The sequence below is a fragment of the Sprattus sprattus genome, assembly GCF_963457725.1.
Source record: "Sprattus sprattus genome assembly, chromosome: 1".
NCBI classification, from domain to species: domain Eukaryota; kingdom Metazoa; phylum Chordata; class Actinopteri; order Clupeiformes; family Clupeidae; genus Sprattus; species Sprattus sprattus.
The window spans coordinates 56,561,780-56,578,044 of record NC_137920.1 but is presented as its reverse complement, the minus strand read 5'-3'; the positions used below and the strand labels follow the sequence as shown (position 1 = coordinate 56,578,044).

General features: G+C 45.3%; 1 protein-coding gene across 1 annotated transcript; it reads left to right on the top strand.

Moving 5' to 3' along the window:
• Positions 1–3,819: 3,819 nt before the first annotated feature.
• LOC308370496 (rho GTPase-activating protein 24) lies at positions 3,820–16,233 on the top strand (the record flags this gene model as incomplete). The annotated part of the gene is made up of 8 exons (XM_080845154.1): positions 3,820–3,871; positions 7,013–7,129; positions 11,463–11,670; positions 11,906–12,038; positions 12,613–12,686; positions 13,164–13,285; positions 13,529–14,567; positions 15,391–16,233. The coding sequence occupies 8 exons, from the start codon at positions 3,820–3,822 to the stop codon at positions 15,626–15,628; spliced, it is 1,983 nt and encodes a 660-aa protein (XP_080701280.1). The 3' UTR covers positions 15,629–16,233.
• Between the last annotated feature and the right edge of the window lie 32 nt (positions 16,234–16,265).

Below are 16,265 nucleotides of genomic sequence, written 5' to 3'. Positions count from 1 at the left end.
ACATTCCTCTCACCTAAAGAGATGAACAGATGATTCATTAAGTTGAAACAAGGTCCGTTGTTGTCATTCTATCTTTTTATCTGTAGATGGCAGAAGTGGCTGTTAAGGGTAAGGAGTTTGGGTCTAAAACTAGTGGGTTCACTGCCTAAAAGGCATGCAAAGACCTTGCAAACACCACCAACAGCCCAGATAGCACTGATGAAACGTTAGCATGCTTGCTGAATGGTGTATTTTGACGATATATTTGGCAATGTTGTATAATGAAACCTTGTCTTACATTTTTGCATGGTGTTGTGTCCCGTTGTAACAGGCCATAGTATACCCCCAGTCCGGACTATACCTAAGGTTAAAAGGGCCTAGGCTAGATTATACCCCGGGTATATTATGGCCTAGGCCAATTTATACTCCAGGGTTTATATTGGCCTAGGCCAATTCATACCCCCTCAGGCCAGATTATACCCCCATGATATCAGTAGTGTCGAGTGATATACACAAGAATTACTTCATTTTTCAACCTTAAATTTGGGGTTCAGCTTTGTCAGGATAGTTAAGTGAGAAAACTAACTGACTAAAATCCTAAAACTCTAAAACATAGACTTTTATTTATTCAACCAGAAAAAATATTCGACTTCCACAAAGATCAAAGATTACTACGTCTTGAAACTTCAACTTCTCAGACTAGCAAGTCCTCGCTACAATATAAATGTTCGAAGTTAAACACTGATAACAACATCAAAACATCCACAAAGATCAAAGGTTACTACAACACTTCACATAACGATATCACATAACATAATCATTGACAGTTACTAGCTAATAGTAGCATAAATGACAGGGATGTTCGCTTTCAGGTGCCTCTTGAGGTTTGTTGTGCTCTTCCAACCTATTTTGAAGCCACACGGTTTCTCTCCCGTTATTGCAGTGTGTTGTGTTTTTTTTTGTCAAGTTATAATAAAAGAGTGTCCAGATATCTATTATTTTTCTTGCAGTACCAGAGTCCAGAGTGCTTGAACTTCAGCCATCAGCTACTGTTGTTAGGATCTCTTGCATGTCTGGGTGTCTCAGGTAGTGGAGGAGGGATACAGAACTGGGCAAAAATAAACCAATGATATTAAGAATGTACTGCACTAGGTGCATGCCAGTTTCGAAAAAATAATGAATACAATTTTGTTTTGTTTGTTCGACCCCCACTCGACCCATACCCATCAATGCGCTAGCATGTTCTGACAACACCCCTACCTCTATAGATTTTTGGCAAATGTTCCCCTTATGTTAAATATATTTTTTAATGTCAAAATATTGGTTGGAGAAATAAATTATAATAATAATAATGCTAGGCGCAGTTTTTGGCGCCCCCCTGTAGGTGGCACTCTAGAGAAACTAAAGCCTTTGTCGCCTATAGGAAAGAATGGCCCTGCCTGGAAGGGTATAGTCTGGCCTAGGCTATTTTACACCCTGGGTATAGTTTAACCTAGGACAGTAAATCCCCTGGGGTATACTCTGGCCTGGAGGGGTATAGTATGGCCTAGGCTATTTTACACCCCCGGGTATAGTTTGACCTAGGACAGTTTATCCCCGGGGTATACTCTGGCCTGGGCCAAAGTATACCCAGGTTTAATCTGGCCTGGGCCAAAGTATACCCAGGTTTAATCTGGCCTGGGCCAAAGTATACCTGTTTAATCTGGGCTGGGGTTAATTTGGCCTGTCACACACTGGACCCCAGATCTAGTGGGAATGACAGGTGTTTGGTGACAGGTCCTTCACATGAACATATACTGTACCATCGAAATGTATTTGGAGATGATATGACATCAAAACTAGCTGCTTTTAAATTTAAAGACATACCCCAAAGAGTGGCAAATTGTTGCATATAGTGTTGTTTAAAACAAGTGAACAAATAAGCCTATGTATAATATTTCTCACCATGTACCCCATTGTTTATTTCCCAAAAATCTTCTTAAGGTAGATAGTTTAATTGACCCAAGCTATGGAGAACTTGAAGAAGTCGATCACAAAAAAAGCCCCCCATTCTCTAATCGCAAGTGGACTGCATGGTGAGACAGGAGGAAAGAGCATTAATGAAATAAGAAGTGGGTGTGAGGTGGGAGGGGGTCATGTGACTGTTTTCATTTTCCGAAGAGCCCTCTCTCCCCTCGTGAATGCCATGGGACAGGTGTATTGACACATAGGGAGTTGAAAGCTCTCAGTGGTAATTGGAATGGGTTTCAGCAGTGGACTGAATCACTCTCTTTCTCAGGCTGCATGGTGGGAGGGGTGGGGATGATGTTTCCATGGGCAAACACAGAGAGCATCCCATGACAGACAAATTACTCCCCTGTTTAAGCTTTGAATATAAATGAGCCTTCATCTTCAAAAGAGCAAATATCCACCTCTGACCTTCCCAGGTTCCACAAAGGCAGTTGTGACATTTGTGCGTCTTCACTTCTCTGTTGCGTGACTTTAGTCTCTGGGCAATGATTACAAAAAGCACACCAGAGTGACATATATTAAAATCAATTTATTTTGCCACTCTAAAATAGCTGACGGCTAACAGAAGCAGTGGGTCAGGGTGCCTCGTGGGACACTTTAAAGATGGTGGCCAGTGTGTCCTGAGAAAAATCTTTTCTATGTAGAGGTACAGAGGAATAAGATTAAGTACAAGGCAACCTCAGATAATTGTTCTGATTAAGTTTTTTGTTGTTGAATAAAGTGATGTTTGTGACTCATATTGAACTGCGTCTGGATAACAAAAGCTTAAAAAGTGTGTTTCTAGTGGCAGCAGGTTTTTTTATGGTAGTGATTTTGGCATTCAGGGGTCACATCAGTGGCCTTATCATTCTAGCCAGGCCACACTGGTCTGATGGGATCTGTAGAGTCTTCTAAAGTAGACCATTTTTTGTGCCAAATGAATTGAACCTCTTTCATCAGGATCAATATATCCCTGAGATTCAGCCTGGGCAGGGCCATAAATCCTACATGCAGGGATAGGGAGACCAGAGAGAGAGAGAGAGATGGAGAGGGAGAGAAAGTGTGTGTGTGTCACAGCCGTAGTGGGGGAGGGAGTGGGTAGAAGACGTGAGTGCGTCTCCTCTTAGCGTAATGGACGACGGTTCAAAAGTTGAACATGCCGGGCAGCCGCTCACATCTTTATGACCTCTTGAGTCATTGTGTGCGGGTGAGGGCCGATCACATCGATGGCCATTAAACCAGATGCCTGGTGGGAGGGACGGAGGGCTCATCGTGTGTGTGTGTGTGTGTGAGTGTGTGTATGGGGGGGTGGGTGGGTGGTGGTGGTGGTGGTGGGGGGGGGTATGCATTAGGGAAATTGGCCCTGCCTGAGATGCTGTACTGTACTGAAGTAATTACAGCTGGTGGCGGGATACTGAAGCCAGGCTTTACCTCTACGGTTCGGACCTCTCTGCCGCAGAGCTCGCCGGCAGTAACCCCCCCCCCCCCCACCACCCCCCCCACCCCCCACCACCACACACACCGCCTGCCCCCACCCTACACACACCCTCAGCCCAACCCACCCTATCTCCCTGAACACAGTGGTGCCAAAGGGATGGAACAGTATGTTTATTGATGAGATGAATGGGGAGGGAGATATCGGGAAAGGGAGACGAATGTGCAGCAGTCCGGCCATGGCAGCGCTGTGGAGCCTTCGCTCGGGCGCCTTCAGGTTGATCAGCGTCCTCTCGGCGATGACACAGCCGTCCCTCCGTATCCACTGAGCACGCCGGGTAATGATGGACACGTTCAGAGGACAACTGCCGTGGCGCGGCTAGGAGACTGCGAGAGACAGAGACGGACACCTGCAGCATGGGACTCACCTGCTTCAAGTCCTGGAAGTATGAGAGCACTACACAGAAGGGTGAGTAAGACGTGCTTGGACACCTTGCAACTGGCTCTGTGGCACGCGCTCATGTCATTGCACTCATATTAGCAGTGTTGGCTCTTTAAGGTTCTCTTCATATAGTCTGTCTCTCATTGTCTTGGAGTTAAATAAGTTTACATGAAGGAACTTCTTCAGAATCAATCTGTCTGAATGTATAACTTGTATGCAGTCTGTGACATAACTAGGATGGGTAATCATGGGTAATGTATAGCATGTTTTGGGGTGTTTATACAACTGTATAGAATGTTGCAAGTTCACTACTAATGTAACTTCGGAGAATGCCACTTTCCAAAAGTCCTGGATAAACTTGACCTGTTACTGCTGTCAAGGGCAAGGACATAATACACAAGCCCACTTATTATTGATCTCCAACAGATTGTTTGTCTGTTCTCAAAATCTACCCAACCACATTAAGCTAGGGACCTCTAGGGAGACTATATTCCCAGAGAAGGAGGGAGCCTAAAGGGGGAGCCTTAAGAGCCTAAATGAGGAGAGTGTGTGTGTGTGTGTGTGTGTGTGTGTGTGTGTGTGTGTGTGTGTGTGTGTGTGTGTGTGTGTGTGTCTGTGCATGTGAGCGTGTTAGTCTGTGCGTGTGTGTGCATGCCTGCGTGCGTGTCTGTGTGTGTGTAAAAAGTGAAGTAGTAATACTGTAGCTATTCTGGTGTTCAATAATGACACTGAGGAGAGATATGACTTCTTACTATTTGATGTCCACATAACAGATGGGGAAGAAGGGAGTGAGACAGGTCTGACAGTCAGTTAACTCAGCCTGTGATTTACAGTAGCAACCTGATGGATTGCTGTGTACCGGGTGTGGAAAAGGAGGGCACTCAAAATAATGAGATGGAACGGGTAGGTTGCCTCAGGGTATGAGACAGACTGCTTCTATAACTTCAAGATAGCAAAAATCCGGATAGATAGACAGACAGACAGGCAGTGACTGGCAGATTGACTGAGGACTAAATGTGGAGCTAATTTATAGATTGCTCACAGTCAGTAACATTCTGTTTGAGCCAAACACATTTTTTTCAATCTGCCTAGTAGCTTGCCAGTTCAGTTGCTATGGTCCCAGTGTCCAATGGGATTCAAGGACCTGACTGGACAAAAATAATAAGAAGCAGTGCTTAGTCTCGCCAGAAAGAGGGTTCCTGAGGATAATTAGAATTGAAGAGACTTGAACAGAATATTATATTAAAATTAAAATTATTATTATACTAAAAGAGGAGTGTATAAGGGTCACATGTGATGTTTCATAGTATAAGAAAGCTGCAGTTTTCAATTTGTCGCTCAGTTAAAACAAGGTCCCTCACTCAGACCTACACACACACACACACACACACACACACACACACACACACACACACACACACACACACACACACACACACACACACACACACACACACACACACATATATATATATATATGAGACGTGACATTAGTTAACCTGTAAAATAATACATGCTATTCAAGAACCTTATTACATTTTTATGTCACCATCTTGATGTTGCCCAGTTTTTCACAGGAATAATGCTCTGCTGTTCTCTTCTCTTGAGTTACTGTCACACTACATGATGTGTGGGGATCTTACCAAACAAGATATGGGACAGGTATTGATAAACCACTTAGATGGCTGGTTTATGTTTTACTGCTATGGGCTTGTTAAAGGAAGTGTCCTCCATGAAATTAATTACTGCACTCTCCAGCAGACTGACTGGAATAGAGAGCACAGTTTAATTGTGGCTGAGACTCATTCCCTGATTAATACCTTGAGAGAAATGTATGTGAAAAAGACAGCAGCAAGAGTCTTTTTACTTTAATTAAATGATGAAAATCAATGAGCGCTTTCTCCGTTCTGAGCCCTCTCTGCGGTCCAAGATAGGAAATGGTGATTCAGTTCATCCTGGGCTGTCGTCCAGCTTTTACACGCGCTCACCTTCTGAGAGGACGCAGTGACCGTGAGGCCCCGGATCCCCATTTAGTGGTGCTGTTAGAGAAAAATGACCTCTTTTAATTAGGGGAAATTAATCCTTTGCCGAAACCACAGCTCAAAAGGAAAAAAATAAAAAACTGCTTGTGAAAGCATGCGTATGGGGCTTGAAGACATAAATCTTAACCTGCGTGTTATTTAATTTTTAATCTCAGATGCTCGTGTGAATAATCCTTCACGCCTGGTTTCTCAGCCAGTGGGACGTTAGCAGAGCTCTCTAGCTGAGCAAAGTTGCCGCTGGTGTGGAGAGAGTTGGAAAACAGTGCTATCTGATTGCAAGAGTGGGGATTTGTCATGTCTCACTGCTGCTGTGGTATGGCACAGGCAGACAGAGAGAGCCAGCCAGGAGCCTTGTGTGGGTGGGTGGGTGGGGGGGTTACACTGGCTCCTTGATGCTGTGGTGCGCCGCCTTTTCTATCAGCTCAGTCACATCACAACAGATGATGTTGGGATGTTGTTGTGATGTGAAACAGACCACGGGCTAGCCAGAACAGCCATCATTGGACATCTGACAAGGATCAGGATCAGCATTCAAGATGAAATTTTAGAAAATGAGCTAAAGACCTAAACAAATCAGATAGATTTGATGTTGTATATTGTAAATGTATATTCTAAGCGAATGCCCTTAATCAAGTTGAGTTAGACTTCTTATGGTGCTGTCAAGCAATGCAAAGAAACTGATGTAGTATGTTAAGGAGTGCGTGCACATATGCAAACACGGACAGTTCAGGGTTTCTTTACAGTAGAGGGCAGGCACTACAGAGACATCAAAATGGATTAGAAGTTAACTCACAGACCTCAGAGAAATGCCCTGCCTCTCTAAATGTACTGTTTAGAGAAGAAAGTGCCATCAGTCTAAATCAGTGTGTAAGTGTATATGGTTTGGGTTACTTACAGCGCCATCTCCATAATGACACACGCATTGATTTGATTCACAAGGTAATTAGTTCACTGAACATAATAATGAATACAGAAATGTATTTTCCTCTTACCGCATACACACACACAAACACACACACACACACACACACACACACACACACACACACACACACACAGTACACAGTCTCTTCCTAGTTCTTTCTGTCTCATCGGTCCTCTCTGCCTCTTTCTCACTCTCTTTCAGGTGGAAATAGGGATGTGCTGGTCAGTCCTGGGTCGTACTTCTTCCTGTCCAACAGCTGTGGGCAGGGAGAAGAGTGGCTGAAGAGCCTCAACAAGGGTGTGTGGATACCTTTCACAGGTAAGCACCTACATTATGAAAATGAATTAACTTCAGCAATGATACAGAGTCATACTGTATTCATGCACTGTTACACCCCATTACACCCACCCTTGCCCCAGCCGACAGACACACACACACACACACCAACATACACACACACAGACCAACAAACACAAACACACACACACACACACACACACACACACACACACACATGTCAACGCACGCACACAAGCATTTTTAGTTGAATGCGCATTCTGTGTTTCTTGGAAGATCCCTATGATCAAAGATATCAGTCAAGCCATAACATCATGAAGTTTGAACTCATTATGCAACAAAGTAAGCACATCCAAGTAATGCAGTAGATATCTGGGAAATCCCATTTATTTCTTTTGAATATGTGTGACCTGAAAACATCAACTTTAACTGACACCCTGAAGTAAAAAATGAAAGGTGGCAGCAGAATCTCAGGTAAAAACAGGTAAAATAATGAACCTTGTGTTTCACATACTGTCGGCACATACTGAGCATCTTAAGCCCCTATTTTGGGCCCTCAGCAGGTTTCTGCACTGGCAGTGAGGCCCGCACCCTGTTTATCCTGTGCAGTCATGTATCTGTATTGGCAGTGAGGCCCGCACCCCGTTTATCCTGTGCAGTCGTGTATCTGTACTGGCGCTGCGCCTGGTCACTCCCAGATAAAGATGCATGATTGTTCTCTACACGAGGCTCATCTCATTTCCATTATCCTCCAATGCTGCAGAGGAAGATCTATTCCCAAAACCAAAAGGTTTATGCCCAGACTTGGGGAGGTTACTTTTTAAATGTTATAGTGTACAGATTACAAGTTAGCCTGTTCAAATGTAAAATAACTGTTTGAATTACTTTACTAAAGTAATGTAACCTATTACATTTGATTATGTTTGATTACTGTGTCATTAGTGGATAAGAGGAGGTGCAAATTTGAACAAAAGAACCAATCAAACCAAGCTCAAAATGCGAGTCCATACTGCCAAATGAATGGAGCCTGCCTAGTAAAAAGATACAAAAGAAAATAATATTTTAAAGCTTTTTACTGAAAGAAATACATTTGGATGTAGCCCCTCTGTAGCATTTTGATTAGTAGCTGTAATTTATTTTTTCTCAGTAATTGTTTTGTACATTTATTTTTGTAAACATGTAACTGGTTTCTCCCCAACACTGCTTATGCACTACCTAATCACTCAGTTCCACTGACAAGAAGCTAGGGAGTCCTACAGAGCAAAAGCAATTTCTCTTGTTTTATAAACAACGGTGAGAGTATTACAGCCTATTCCTTGAGAACTGCAGCCAGAGCTGTTACCCACTGGCACTGACAGTGTGTCACACACATTCCCAAGGACCCAACTCTCACACATACACACACACACACACACACACACACACACACACACACACACACACACACACACACACACACACACACACACACACATACACACACCCTCACATCCAGGGCTCATTTCCACCCACGCTGCCACTCACTTCCCAGGAGAGATTAACATTCCCAATGAATTCCCCACACAACCTCTGAACCATCAGTCACCCTAGACCCTCAGGGTCCTCAACTCTAGTATGCTAACACAGCCGAAACATCCATGGGGAAAGACTGCCCCAGGTAAGAGAGCAGTACACCCCTGAGCCCTAAGAGAGCAGTACACCCCTGAGCTGTCAAAAATACAAGAAGTGTGTTTGCCTAACTGTTTGATCAGCTGATCGACTGCTATTGAGTTTTCCTAATCCAGTGCGGGCACATGATGGCAGCACTTCGATCCCATTCAATTCTCTCCATGGGGTCTCCATGGGGGGTTAACTGCTCTATCTCTAAGCACATGGCAGTGACACAACTAGTTCTTGGCCGTGTCAGTTCAAATCAAATGCGGAATGTTTACATCTGCTACCGTTGATTATACAGTAAATACGTTGTGAAATGAAACAAAAACACACCACAGTTAAATTTGTATTAGTATTGATTGATTCACATCGATATGAAAGGATTACATGACTAACAACTGGTGAAAAAGTAATATGAAAATATTTGTTCACTGAATTAGCGCATTCTGTCCCAAACAGTTGCGTTGCAGTTTATAAGTTTCAGTTTCGCTTTCAGTATTTCAACGTGAATGAGAGGGAGCACAAGAACTGAGCGTCTAGCAGCGATTATCATATCATAGACATATATGATGCATGTATATGTCTGTGGGCACGATCTCAAGCACGTGCAAAAGTTGTTGTTGTCCAATTTCAATCTAGTTTCGAGAGACACATGCGCGCCCAGTCCAATTCCCAGCGGAATCGAATCGTGTGTCCAGGGGTTTACCTCGGAGTCCAGTCGGACTCAAGCTGGACACAATGAATCTAGTTCTGGGGAGTCACATGTGTCCAATATCCAATTTAAATCGGACTGAAATCGGAAATTGGACGCATGTGTCCACACTGTATCCATACAGAAGTGCAAGAGGGTGTGTTCCGTCCGACCCAATGAGGAGTGACAGAGGAGACCGTGAGGAATCGCCGTGGGGAAGAAGCCCCGGGCAGAATGAGGGCCACAGGGCACAGAGTTCCACCTCATTTATTTTTAGCCAATCCGTGGCCCTGTTCTCACTTGGTAATGATTCCCAGAGAGAGAGAGAGAGAGAGAGAGAGAGAGAGAGAGAGAGAGAGAGAGAGAGAGAGAGAGAAAGACAGAGAGAGTGTGAGAGAGAGAGAGAGAGACGGGAGAGAGAGAGAGCGGGTGCTAGTGCCACCTTGGACACCCTCCAGTAAGCATAGTGTGAGGTATTCTGACCTCAGGGTGAGGAGGAATGTAGAGTAGGGAGAAGGGGGGGTGGGGGGGGTAGTCTTCACTCAAAGAGAATGACAAGAAAGCACAAACTAAACTTGAGAAGCAGAGAGGTTAAGAAAAGAAGAGGTACAGACAGCATGACAGAATGTCCACTGACAGGTGCACTGAGTGAGGTGTCACTGGAAGGCATCTTGAACACCGAATTTACAGCCTTCGCTTCTTCTCAACTAGATGGCCTTTTCCTTTCTTCGTAGACTGTGTCATGAGCACTTTAGAGAGGTGAAGGGACAGGGATGGAGCTGCTACCACGGTGGGCACTGCTACGTGACCGTGTACGTGCCCTGAAATAGACTGACCGCTCCAGTGGAATCTTGCAGCACCTCTCCACCATTCTCTCCACATCCTCTGCATTGTGAGCGGACAGCTCTCCAATTTCCCCGTCACATGGAGGGTCAGATATGCCCCTTCAACGTGAGAGCGGTCAGCAACAGGAGGAGGAGCTCTCACCTCTCTGTCACCATGGACACCCACTGGTGATTGGACACTCCTAGCCCAGTGACATGTTGTGTTACTGCTCGTCTCCTCAACCTGACCATATAATCCCAGGTAACTTCACGTCTGCTTTTTTCCCCCTTGTGGATTTTAAGGGGGAACATCTGAGTATACAGTTACTAATGGCAATGTGAGGAGTCACAGTGCATATTGTTTTTCTTTTGTGACTTTTTTTTTTTTTGGTGAGGTGGTTTTCTGCTTACGCCATTGGGATCATTTTGGACATGTCTGGAGTTTTTACGGTGTGTGTGGGGGAAGTGTACTGATTGAGGGTTTTTCCATCACAGTGCTGATACATCTGATTAGCAAACTTAGGGCTTGAATGGGAGAGTCTTTGTTGTACACGTTTGGAGAAAAACTTCCTGTTCCATTTTGCTTTTATCTTACCAAGAAGTCTTATCTTGTTCAGATGAGGATGGGAGGAGAGCGGGAGGATGCCTAGTAAAATAAGGGGGAAGGTTGGAGTGGAAAAAAACAGAACGAACACTTCAAGACAGGCAGAAAAGAAACACCACAATCAGATACCCACGAGGACATGGAACTCTACATCGGTGCGAAGAGAAGATCCTTCGAGAGTCATTAGATTTTTTGCTCATGCACAGAACAGCAGGGAGAGTGTGGTGGCCCGAGAGTGACAAAAAGAACAGAAGCAGAGGTGAAAGTGAAGTGACCATGCCGGAGAGCAAACCTGTGGTGTATCGGACGAGCAGTTACCTCTCACACTCTACTTACAGGAAGATCAAAAGAGTGTTGAGCTTCCGAAGGCGTGAGTAGCACAGGAAAAAACACACTCTCTGCCTGGATGTCTCTTGTGCTGTTACTGTTAGGACGCTGATTTGACTTGTCTTAGGAGAACTGATGCAGATACTTTGCAGATACCTTTATCTTGTTTATCTCTCTCACATTTATTCATATGGGTGATACTTGCCTTACAGTACAGTACGGATAATCATGTCTCTCTTTGTCTCTCTCCGTCAGGAGTATTTGGCCAGCGTTTGGAGGAGACGGTGCTGTATGAGCGTCGCTATGGGGTTCACATGGCTCCTCTGGTGGTGGAGCAGTGTGTGGACTTCATCCGCGAGCGCGGGCTCACAGAGGTGGGTCTGTTCCGTCAGCCGGGCCAGGCCACGCTGGTGAAAGAGCTGCAGGAGGCCTTCGACGCAGGAGAGAAGCCCTCCTTTGACAGGTGCCCTTACACAATAACACATACATTTACATTTACATTTAGTCATTTAGCAGACGCTTTTATCCAAAGTATAATGTAACTGCTGAAAGTGCAAGTAAAGTTCATGCGCCGTGTGTGATGTGATTAACAATATATGTGACTTCCTTGCTGAGCATAAGTAATAATAGTGTGCCTGTGCCTGTGCAGGTGTTTATGTTTGTGTTTGCATGTTTTTGTGTGTGTGTTACCCTCCCAGCAGTACTGATGTGCACACAGTGGCATCTCTGTTGAAGCTTTACCTGAGGGAACTTCCAGAACCTTTAGTACCATTCTCTCGCTACCCAGACTTCCTCATCTGTGGCAAAAGAATCCCAGCAGACAGGAAGCAGGTGTGTACCTCTTGCACAGCACAGACAGACAGCACAGACAAACAGCACAGCACAGACAGCACAGCACAGCCCAAACAGACAACACATACAGCACAGCACAGACAGCACAGACAGGCACCACAGACAGGCAGGCAGCACAGACATCACAGCACAGACAGCACAGCACAGACATCACAGCATAGACATCACAGCACAGACAAACAGCACAGACAAACAGCACAGACAGACACCACAGACAGGCAGGCAGCACAGACATCACAGCACAGACAGCACAGCACAGACATCACAGCATAGACAGCACAGCATAGAAAAACAGCACAGACAAACAGCACAGACAGACAGCACAGACAGACAGGACAAACATGGCAGTTTAATAATCTGTGATGCTGCACTGGAAAGTACACACTGAATCTGTGCTAACCAACACTGCGTGCAGCATTTACCATAGTGACTGTCTGTGACATTACCTAGTGGCTGTTCAATAGTGATATACGGGCAGAAGTGTTTAATAGTAGGCACTATCAAAAGCTAATAACAAAACATCTGCTGTTTTTCTATTGTTTTGTTTACCCAGGGATTGCTGGAGCTGAGAAATCTGCTTCATGAACTTCCTGTGGCTAACTTCAACCTGCTGAACTACATCTGCCAGTAAGGCTTCAATACAGGCCAGTAAGGCTTCAATACAGGCCAGTAAGGCTTCAATACAGGCCAGTAAAGCTTCAATACTGGCCAGTAAAGCTTCAATACAGGCCAGTAAAGCTTCAATACAGGCTGCCATTGCAGTACCTTCTGAATAGAGAACCACCAGTCAGGTGACTTTCTAGTCTGAAATATGAAATTGCAGGCACGCTACCTTCCTGACTAAAGAAAAACCAAGACAAATTCCTGCTTCAGAGAGGTTTTTTTTTTCAGATGTTGCTCTCTCAACTGACTGTGGAGCATTACAGCTTAAAATAATAAACACAGTGAGATGACTTAGATCAGCTATAGAAAAAAGAATATAACTTTTGCCAGTGAAATCTAGCATCTAGTACCCTGATGAAACTTTCCGAAGCACCAAAAACACACACATTCTTTGTGACTTATGTATACCTTTGAACAAGCTGATAAAGTTTGCCATTGCAGGTTTTTAAACGAAGTTCAGACTTACTCCAGCAGCAACAAAATGAGCATCGAGAATCTGGCAACTGTTTTTGGGCCCAACATTTTACGGCCAAAAGCAGAGGATCCTGAAAGCATTATTGGAGGTAGGTTTGATGTATGGGTATGGGAAAGAGGGGGGTAATGTAAAGAGAGAAAGAGTGAGTGAGATAGAGAGAGCGAATATGAGAGAAAGAGATAAAAAAGACACATCTTGAGAGGATTTAATTTTGAGAGAATGAAAGAGAGTGACAGTGAAAACATAATATCATAGGCTTCTACACAATCCTGTATTCCTGTATGCTTCTGGCACTAGTAGCATTGCCATTGACTCTGGTCTTTTCCTTAAGGGACGGCTGCAATCCAGCACCTGATGTCTGACCTAATTCGCGAGCACAGCCTGCTCTTTTCAAAAGATGGGGACACAGACACTCCCAGGATTTCCAGACCTGCTCCCCTGACCGGGCACCGACACAGTAACCACGCAGAATGGGTCCACACTGAGCTGGACGTCCAGGAGTGTGACTCCCACCTGGGCATGGCCGCTGACCACCTCCCCTCCCCCCACCCGGCCTCCACACCCTGCTCACGGCAGCTGTCCCTCCCGCTGACCCCCGAGAGGAGAGGGTCCTCACACAGTCCCAGGGAGAGGCGGAAGTCCCCTTTTGTGACTGAGGCAGCGAGTCAGCTGTCTGCTGCCGCGGCCATAGGTTCCAGTCCTGCTGAGGCGCAGAGCTACAGTCCTGCGCCGTCAAAGTGCCATTCCCCGGACTCAGGACTCATCCCTCTCCCCACCAGTCCATCCTTGCCTGCCTCCTCTCAGACGGCCGCGCTGGAGGGTCCTTCGCAGCCCGCGGACTGGTCCGGCATTGAGGAGCCGCACTGGACAGCGGAGAAAGATCTAGGGGGGAACAGCGGAAGCAGTGATGCGCAGGACAGCACCCTGTCTGTCTATGACAATATGGACACCATGACTGACCTTGCGGGTGATGACGCAGCAGACGTGGGTAGTGTCGTTGGCACGGCCGAGGTGGAGGGGGCCACCAGTGTGGCAGGCAGCGGCAGCACGTGGTCATCCTGCGAGGCCCTGCTTCAGGACGGAACCCGGAGCGGGAGTGGAGGTCCTTCCAGCCCGTGCCAAGCCTCCATCAGCTTCCCGTCTTTGTTCAGGGTGGACCGTGAAGATGGGGATGCCCACCATAACTCGCTTGCCTCCTCTTCTGCACCCACTGACGCTCCGCTGAGCACAGGGAGTAGCGAGGTCTTCCTGCCCTCAGCACCTCCAGACCCCCACATGCCCATTGCTTCCCATGCCATGCACTGCCTTCTGGCTGGACTGAGGCAGCAAATGGCCAGGCAGAAAGCAGAGTATGAAGCTAGGATCCAGAGGTAAATAAACACAAAGCTGAAATGCACACCTAATTAATTTAAAAAAAAAATGCCTGATGCCTACTTTTAAATCTTAAGGTTGAATGATGTGATTTTTGAACAAATGACAAATTGTCGGCTTTTCAAATCAAACCAACTTTTGGTGTTTTGATGAAGCTGTCACCAAGGGCCAATATTATTACATATAATTATCACATTGCCTAACAGGCAAACATTTGTGTATTTAGTATATGCTTATGAGTGCTCTGTGTAGTGTTATGTCCAAACTCTATCTGACTGACTGTCAGTGATGTTTATTTCAGGGCCGTCGCTAGACATAAAGCTCTACTGGGGCTCCAAATTCACGTAATCTTTCAGGATTCTTATATTTGCCAGTTCTGCAAGTAGGTTAGCTAACTAGCTTGTTTATCACTTTATCAACTTCTTTACAGCCAGCTTTTATCAGTCTGTCTCTGATACTTACTGCTAAGAGTTTTCTGATGTCCATCTACAACTCAATACTGTTTGAAGTCAACTCTAAATACATTAATCACTAGTACAGTTTAGTCACGTGGTATCATTACTCAATTCTGATTCTTGTTTCGCAGTTTGGATTTTGGATTTTAAATGCATTGCTTTGATATTGTGGATTAGGAAAACCACAGACATTATTTTCCCGTAATGATAATTTTAAGTGAAGCTACTGCCCATATAGGAGCTTGTTAAAACTCGAACTTTACTGGGAAACGGCAGATCAATACTAGAGCAGTGCACCAGTAGAAGGGGTCTAGCGACACAAATGGTTGATTACAAATCCGTGTATGACCAGCATTTCTCTTTGTAGGCTAGAACGAAAGAACGAGACGATGCAGGCTGAGGTGGCGGTGCTACGCTCAAGCCTTGAGCAGCAGCGCCAGTGGTTCAGCGTGGCCGAAATCAAGATGCGTAACGTGGAACGCGCCCGACTCGACGCCGACCGACGGAATACCGCCCTCCAAAAGGAGATGGAACAATTTTTTGATACTTTTGGAGATCTCAAAGCTGAGGCGAAGAAAACAGAGCGTATTGTTCAGAGCTTCTAATCTTTGACTACAAACTGCTTTAACTGACCCAATAACTCAAACACAGTCCAATGTGTAAGACCCTACACTTTCAAGTGCTTCCTTTCATAATCCTGAAACCAGCGACATTTCAACTCACTTTATGATGGCTTACCACGGATACAGTAAAGGCCTATCCGCCTGCTGTCTTGGGCGGGACCGCCAAAGTTAGGCGGAATACAGACCGGGATCTGGTGCCTTTTGATTGGTGAATGATTCTGGTGTATAGGATGATGATGCATGGATTGGATTACTGGATCATTGGACTGTCTTTCGCTATCGCTACTGATACAGATAGGAAAGCACCTAGACCTGCTTGAAAGGACTCGCCTGAGGTTGGCATCACATTTCATAACAAGAGCAATCCGATATTTCTGACCTCCAGTAAGGAGTCCCAGGACCAAGATCCACCTCTGGTGAAAATTTCAGACAGATCCGCCCAGTAGTTTCAGAGAAATCTTGTCCACAGACAGACAGACAAACAGACGGACAAATAAATTAACGGACCCGATCGCATAACCTCCTTGCTGGAGGTAACAATGTTTTGGCTGTTAAAGCTAAACGCCTACAAGAGTGCTTGATAAACATACAGATGTAAATACGTTTTTCTGCACTCATG